The following is an 8521-nucleotide window of genomic DNA, read 5'->3' as shown; positions in this document are numbered from 1 at the left end:
ATGCGGCGCTGGTAGTATAAACTATAGCCAACAAAATTTTAAGACAAATCTGATTTTTACGATATCTATTAATTTGTGTTGGTTTCTATGTAATCTATGACTTCAACTTATGGGAATGACAATTATTAATTTTATTTAAATAGTTTTATATGACGATACGTTGAAAAAATGTTTATAATTTCAAATAGAATATTAGATTAAATTTGTTAACGGATGTTGATTTCTTACTCCGTTATGTTAGGTATAACACTAATATAATGTTATTATATTCATTATTTTTAGAGTATTTGTTATAAATTCTTGATATTTTATAGCTAAATTTTAAATAATGTTAATATCAATATTTATTTTTACACAATATCTTTTTGAAGTGTATGTAAGTAGGCTATATAAATTATATTTCAGTAGACCAATTATTTATTTGACACAACATTATTATATAAAATCTCGTAAATACATATAGTTGAATGAATATAATTAGTGATCATTTATGAAATGTTTAAATTTAATTTATAATATTTACATAATATTGCAATGTACAGATAACCATAAGATGTATATATGCAATTTTATTTTATAGATATTAAAAAAGTTACATCGTTAATAATTATTAGCTGTTACGAGTTGATGATGATTGGAAAATTCATATCAATTATATGGCGTGTATTTTTCGATAAAAAACGATCCATAATTCATTGAAACCATATATAGTCATTTGTTATTTCCTAGAGACTATAATATTAAGGAGCGTTATTATTTTGTACTTGTTATCATAGCAGTATTAATGAAAACAGTCAATGTAATAATGTTATATGGATTTGGTTACATCACGGAAAAAGAGGTTTTTTAATATTATTATTAGAATTTTATAAAATAAATTTTTTTTTTTTTAAATTTTTGATTAATATTTAATACTTGTTTAATCAATAGTAAATATTTCCATTGTTACCAATAATGTTATTACCTACAACTTATTTAATAAAACTATGATCATAATCTTATATACATATTTTTAAAGAGATTTATGTATAGATATTATAGCTATAAAGATTAAATATTCGGTTTGATTTTTAGATTAATCGAATGAGTTTTGTTTTACATCAACGGTCCGTAATTGAAAGAAACCCTAGATAACCCTAAATAAAACGTCAGGTATAATTAATGTATTTACTATACGTGATTTGTATTCGATTTTTTAATTATATAGAATAATTATTTTTATCAAGATCAAGTTTTTTATATTACGAAGATTGCATGAACACTATCGTTTTGAGCTGTATGGAATATGTAAGATTAATCTAAGACAACTGCTTATTTTATTAAACAAATCATTTGCTTATTTAATAATTCTGAAAAAATTCTGTTTAAATTAAATAAAAAATGTATCAGAAATATTCTTCAATTGTAATATTTGTAATCTGTTAATAGTCACTGATTTCACTTGAAATTATTATTATTTCAAGAAAATCTACTTATATGTATGTATATATAAAATCTGGAAATTTAACCTGCTCTATTATAATAAATGTTGAGTGTAGCTATCATTATATAATTAAGTTGAATTTATAAATTAAATTCAATGATAAATCATTAGACGAGAGTCCCGCTAAATTAGGAATCCGTCGCGGGACACTAGCACACCTGGCTAGATCGCCCCTGAAAATAATTAAATGTATTAAAATTATTAAGAATGTCAAAAACAAAACAAAAAGCAATGCAAGCGAGCGATGATCCATTACACATTTGGTGTAATTAAATTATTTTGTTTGATTTTTGTCGAAAATATTTTTTTTTGTAAATACATATTTTGTAACAAAAATGTGAATAGGGTCTTGTTTGTTTAAATATAATAAAAAACAAAATAATTTGTAAATATTCTTGTTTTTGACGAATTAAGTGGTCATAAAAAAATAATGTGTGATTTTCCAGTAAATTTTATTTTTGTTCTCGTGCATAGAAAAACTTATGAGAAATATTGTGTCTTTACAATTTTAGATATATTAGTAAAATAAATATTGCTATACCCATTAGATTATATTTTATACATACCTACGATATTTTAATTTATTTTTGTTTTTAGCGTATATATATTTTGATTATACACTATTCACAGTATTGATAAAATTTAAATTAATTCACGAAAAATGTAAACAACATATGTCTAAATTTAGTCAGATCGATGGAATTTAACAGATTGCAATAAAAATACTGATTTTTAACTAATTTATAAAATTATAGATCTATGGATGGTTTTAAGTAAATTTTTCATTGTTTTTAATTTGGCATCTATTATCAAAAAATATGGCAATTATTTATTTTTGAACAACACGAGGATCAAATTTATTATTAATATTGAAATAAAATCAATGTAAGTTATCAAACGTCTGAAAGTGAACCAGATTGAGATACGAGTTCAATACACATATAATGTGCAGTTAAGTAATTATTAATGAAACATTAAAAATTATATAAATATAGCTGAAATAAAATTAAGTATAAGGTCTATGGATAAAATAAAAATAGCAATATTAAATATTGGAAGAGACTGTTTTATTTTATGGTGTCAATATCAAAATGATTGTTTCATATTACATTGTTAGGGCTATGACATTTTTGAGTTTGAGGTGTATGAACTACATAAATTAACAGCTCTGAAACAAAACAAAAAAAAAATACAAATCAATTATAATATTCATTAACATTGTATACAAGAAAAATAATATATAATTTTAAATCATATAATTATAATTTAAATTATATAGGTGTAATAAAGTAATAACATTTCTGCGGTAAAAATAATAAATAAATAAAATGAAAATTTAATTGTTCTAATCAAAATTTTTAAATTTAAATTGAATAGACATATCTTTAAAAAAAAAAAATTGTAATTAATTGTATTTGAATAACTCAAACATTTTTTTATTTTAAATATATTTTTTTAAACCAAATTTATCAATTATTTTGTACGGAAAAAATTGATAAAATAGTAATAGTTGTAATTAGTTTAGTTAAAAAAAAGTTATATAATTTATTTAAAAAATTATTTATAAAAAGTACAACAGATAAGTAAATTAATTCTTGAATTATTAATTGAAAAATAAAAAAATAAAAATCAAATTTATTCTAAAACGAAAAAGTTTACGTTTTAACAATACAATTAATAATATTGCTCATTATAATATATAGGCACATGAAGATGGTATTGACAAAATAAATATAAATTTAAAATTAATATACTCAATCATTTAAATTTGCTGTTTATTTGATAATAAATTTTAAGCTATTAAATTCATCAGATTTAAACAAAATCATATCGAAAGCTTATAATATAAATTGTCGTGTTTATATTTCCAACAATTATTTTGAAATGCATTAATTAGAACAATGTACATATAAATAAATACAATATTGATAAAATATATCCAATAATTTTTAACAATATGTATATATATATATAGATATCAGAATGAATTTTAAAGTTATATAAAATACTTATAATATTATGTACTCACAATGAGTTGGTTGGTGGATGGTGTGGCCTTGGCGACGGTTTTGACGGCCTTGGCAGATTGGACTTGTCCGACGACAACGATGTTCATGGATACTTTTTCAGCGCCCATTTTTGATTTGTTGTTTGATTTTTGAGGATTAAAGTGAAAACTACAAAGTTAAAAAATACAAAATAAAATATTATATGTTTTAAATCAAAATAAAACTATAACCGTTGTTAGTATACTCACCAAAGAATAAATGTGCACAAAAAGATGTGTTATGCCGGAATGGAGATCTCGGACGTCTTTATATACACTTCTGCCGATCAGTCTAAAGTGGGGCCACAGTGTGGCGTGATCATTGGATCATTGTTATATTGTGTCGATCATTTATTTGAAAATTAAAATATTATAATATACACTGTACAGAATATAGATTAAAACATGAATTGTACATAGTTTTCGAGTTTCATGAAATACATGTAATTTAAATTTTTAATTTCATACATCCTGTACCTATATAATATTATATTTTTTTTTATTCAGCGTTGCTTAAAATGATATATTATAGTGAAAAAAATGTGTGCACAATATAGTAACCGCACACAAAATAAGATAAATACAATTTGTAAAAGTACTAATTTTCAGTGATTTTGAATCTTATAATTTCTTTTATTAAATAACTTTTATTTATGGTAATAAAACACTTGTGATTTTTAACAGACATATAATATATAGCTTAATACAATACCAATAATTTCATAAATCAAAACGACTAAGAAAAATTTTTATAATTTTATAGTTTGAAAATTTTTTTAATTTAAACTATGGTTAAAACCATCGGATAATAACCAAATTTGATTTGCTTAGAATTGTTGATAAGATTTTTTTCTATAAAACTGGATAAAAATGTGTGTAATATCAGAATGCTTGAAATTTGTAATACAATGTTTCTTATGTTTTTATTACTTAATGAAATTCAATTTTGAATTTTGAAGTAAAAAAATTTATTTTGGTAATTATTTCTGAAGTAAATTTATATTATATATTTTAGTGAAACTACATTTGAAAATTAAAAATTTTACCTAAAAATATCTGCTAACTTTGAAATATATATATATATATATATATGTAAATTAATAAATTAATAAATTTAAATCGGTACACCATGATTACCTACCCAAAATTACACGTATATTTAACTACACATACAAATTAAATTGTATAATTATAATATTATTATTATTATATTACTTTTTTATAATTGGGTTGATATAAAAATTGATTTTTTAAAATAAAGGGCCACAATATATTATATTAGTGAGTAATTAAATTTAAATAGTTTCTATGGTTTTGTATGGTAAGTATGTACAAAAAAACATAAAATTCCATTATAACCAGTATGAGCCTAGGCTATCTTTTTACTCTTAATTAAAAAAAAATATAATTCAAAAGAAAGAGTTTTTGATAGATTCGATGTATTGAGTTTTTTTTTAGAATTATTAGGAGAACAGATGAGGTTGAAAACAGATATAAGTTCAGATACATAGTTTGGTTGAACTTACGATTGAATTATTTATGCATTTATATTAAAACAGAGAATACTACTCATTGGAGTTATATTAGTTTGTATAAAACATTTTCCTCTCATTTAAATTATAAACATTTTTCTAAATTATATTGTGTTATCTTAAATTTATATTTTTTAGAATAAAAATATATTTGTTTAACACTAAAATTATAGTTACTTAGTAATAGTTACATAGTTATGTTTATACATTTTGTTCTCGTGAGTCATGATTAAAATCTATTGAAATATTATGAACAATAATACTACTAAAAATGATCAACAATAAGTGCTATAATAATATCATTATATTAATTTATATAGCCAAGTATGAGAGGTAAACATATATTTACTCAATTATAGCATGTATTTTTTATCCACTTAAAACTTATTTTTTTTAATATACATTATTATTTCCAAGTCGAATTATTGCGTAAATATATTGGTTAAATAGTATTAACAAGTTGACTGTCATTTAGGATGAATTTAATGACCTGAAAATAACTTTCATGAGATCGCCATGATCATTTTTCATGAATTCTTGTATTTAAATTTTTGATTTACATTAAAAATATCACAGGACAATATTGGTTTTATAAAACCGTTTCAAAGAATTTTCAAGTATTTTTCTATATAAAACTATGTATTTTAACGATTCTTAGAACCCTACGCGGAATAGAATTTAATTCAAATCGTAGGGTTTGAAGACCCTCCAAGGCCTGATAGTAATAGTATACAGTCGGATAATTAGAACTTACATATCGATAATAATCTTATAGTTTTAGCGTGGCAGTCAATCTGTTAACTATGTTAACCGGTAAAAATCAGGAACAGTCATATACATTAGATTATTTTATAATACTGTTATATATTATTATTAATTAACATTTAGCATTGCAAAATTGGAAGATTACGACCAGTTATGAGTGTGCGTCATATATTAAATGATTTTAATCGGATTTTTTTGATTTGCGGTTTAGGTAGTATTAACTACCATCAGAGAAATTTTAAGACGATAGTGTTATTCTATTTATTGCGGTGCACATTTATTTTTTGTGGTTTAAAAACAATCTACGATGGAAATGAAATAGTAAGAAATAATTATTCATAACTTTATTGTAATTTTAATAGTTTGATAGTAATATATTACAGCGGACGTGTTATTATATAACACATAAGCCGATTGTTCTAAATGTTGAATACCATACTATATTTTTTTTAGTATAATTATTATAAATTATTTTATTCAATTTTGATTTTTTTTTTCATACTGTGGAAATAACGAAATAATATATCTTCCTCGAATGTGGACATAACACACTTCATTTAAGTCCAGTCGATTTCACTACTAGGTGACATTTTTGTAAGCCTTTTAGGTTATTTTTTAAATCCCACGTGAAAATGAAAATTTATTAAATCACACCGGTAGTATTAATAATTTGAATAATTTAGTCAATAATATAAATGTGCATTATTATTATTATCTGATAAAATAATACATAAATAATAATATGAAATTATGTTTTATAGGCGATGCGTTTCGATCCTGAGATGTTAGATACTACGTCAGTAGTTCTGATCAGTTGTTTTGAATTAATATACATTGGACAAGTCATTTCCCACGTGTGGCGCTTATTTATTGATAATAAACTGTTTGTGGTTTTGTCTAAACTAGAAACGATTCACGAAATATTGATACAACTAAATGTGGTCAGACCAATGAAAGTAAAAATGAATTGGCTTTTCATTATTGGAATTATTTTAAATTGTATAGGATTCAATATACATTTGGTCGTAACTATTAAACGAAATTATTTTCAAGTCGTACAATCATTGTTAACCCCGGTAATTATAAACATATTATACAATATTAGATACTAATATGTTACAGACGAAATAAATCATTAAGTAAATTGTTTGTTGTTAGTCTGACGTAAGTATTGTATCTTGTTTATCTGTTGAATGTTTAAAACTATTATTTACAGTTATTAATTTAAAAAAAAATATGTTTAAAACATGGAAAAAACTTCTATTAATTAACTAATGCATATTTTCAGGTCAATATGGTCGCCGCAAGTTTTTGTCAATGCTTTGCATTTTATGAATATATACTACTGATATTATACATACAGTGGATGGTATACATGATAAATGAACAAATTCTGGAAAAAGGGTCAAGTGTATGTACATTAAGGGATATGCATTTGGAAGTTGTTGAATGCTTAAAAGATATAAATAGATCTATATACGGTTTATCAGCTGTAGTGAGTTTTATCGCGTCAAACATCTGTCAAATCATATTAACACTTTATTATCATGTAATATTTTCGAGAAACATTTACATCGAAGGTGAGTTTTTATATGCCATCATATCAATATTGACAAGGCTTATCAATATTATGGTATTATATGGAATTGGTCATGCCACAGAAAAAGAGGTAATTATAAAATATTTTTATTATTCATTTTGTTTAAACACATATAATGTTATATGAATAAGTAAATAAAATTAGTGTTTTTATTTTATTTCAAAGTATTTTTTTTTGGTTTTCAGATAAATCGTATGAGTCTTGTCTTACATAAACGATCCATTATAGAAAACAATCCTCGAATAAAACGTCAGGTATAACTAATGTTTTTACTTCAACTATGAACTAATACATCTTAAATAAATTACTAATATAGGATAATTTTATTTTTATTAAGATAAAATTTTTTATACTACGAAGATTGCACGAATACTATCACTTTGAGCTATATGGAATATGTCAGATTAATCCAAGACAACTACTTATTTTATCAAACAAAGCTTTTGCATACTTAGTGATTCAAACTCTGTTCAAATTAAATAAAAAATAAGGAGAGTTATAATTAATAAGTATAGTAAAAATGTAGCTAACTTCTATATTTTTTTAATTATCGGACTATTGAAACATTTATAAATATAATAACCGGTATCTATAGTATATATCAAGTTCACTTAGTTACAGAGCTGGTCAATATAATTTATATTTTAAATTTAAATTTAATAATAAATTATCAATTGTATACAATACCAACATAATTCGAATCTTAGATTCATGTATCAGCCACTAGTTTTAAAAATATATTTTTATTTTTAACCATTTTTTTTTTGAACACATTAATATAAATTCTTATTGTAAATTAATAACTATTTAAATAGAATCAAGTTGTATGTGCACACAATATTTATGTGCTAATTTCTAGACATATACTTTTGAAGGTAAAAATAAAATGGTATAAATAAAACTATATATAAAAAAAACGCAATACTTATAAAAAAAAAAAAACATTGTTTATTAAAAAAAAAATTGTATATACATAATATTATATTTTATAAACTTAATAATGTAATAATTTTAATTAAAGTATTATAAATGAATTCTTCTATTTCCCATATTTTTGAATTCGTCAATGACTATATTTTTTCACGAGCCTGCTG

General features: G+C 22.6%; 1 protein-coding gene and 1 long non-coding RNA gene across 2 annotated transcripts; one reads left to right on the top strand and one right to left on the bottom strand.

Moving 5' to 3' along the window:
- Positions 1-2533: 2533 nt before the first annotated feature.
- Positions 2534-3831, bottom strand: LOC113549786. The gene is made up of 3 exons (XR_003404962.1): positions 3741-3831; positions 3513-3660; positions 2534-2651 (listed from the first exon to the last, which is right to left on the bottom strand). It is a non-coding gene; the product is annotated as an uncharacterized LOC113549786 (long non-coding RNA).
- Positions 3832-6609: 2778 nt separating this feature from the next.
- On the top strand, positions 6610-7917 carry LOC113551618. Its single transcript, XM_026954008.1, has 4 exons — positions 6610-6903; positions 7116-7496; positions 7613-7681; positions 7765-7917. Exons 1-4 carry the CDS (start codon positions 6610-6612, stop codon positions 7915-7917), a joined length of 897 nt encoding a protein of 298 aa, XP_026809809.1.
- The last annotated feature ends 604 nt before the right edge of the window (positions 7918-8521 follow it).

The sequence above is a fragment of the Rhopalosiphum maidis genome, chromosome 1 (genome assembly GCF_003676215.2).
Source record: "Rhopalosiphum maidis isolate BTI-1 chromosome 1, ASM367621v3, whole genome shotgun sequence".
Taxonomy (NCBI): Eukaryota; Metazoa; Arthropoda; class Insecta; order Hemiptera; family Aphididae; genus Rhopalosiphum; species Rhopalosiphum maidis.
This window is presented reverse-complemented; position numbering and strand designations above follow the sequence as displayed.

Excerpts from the sequence above, each read along its gene's own strand:
- LOC113551618 (XM_026954008.1), top strand. The coding sequence starts at position 6,610 with ATGTTAGATACTACGTCAGTAGTTCTGATCAGTTGTTTTGAATTAATA. Across the intron at positions 7,497-7,612 it reads GTCATGCCACAGAAAAAGAG|ATAAATCGTATGAGTCTTGT; the intron begins GTAATTATAAAA and ends TTTGGTTTTCAG. Across the intron at positions 7,682-7,764 it reads ATCCTCGAATAAAACGTCAG|ATAAAATTTTTTATACTACG; the intron begins GTATAACTAATG and ends ATTTTTATTAAG.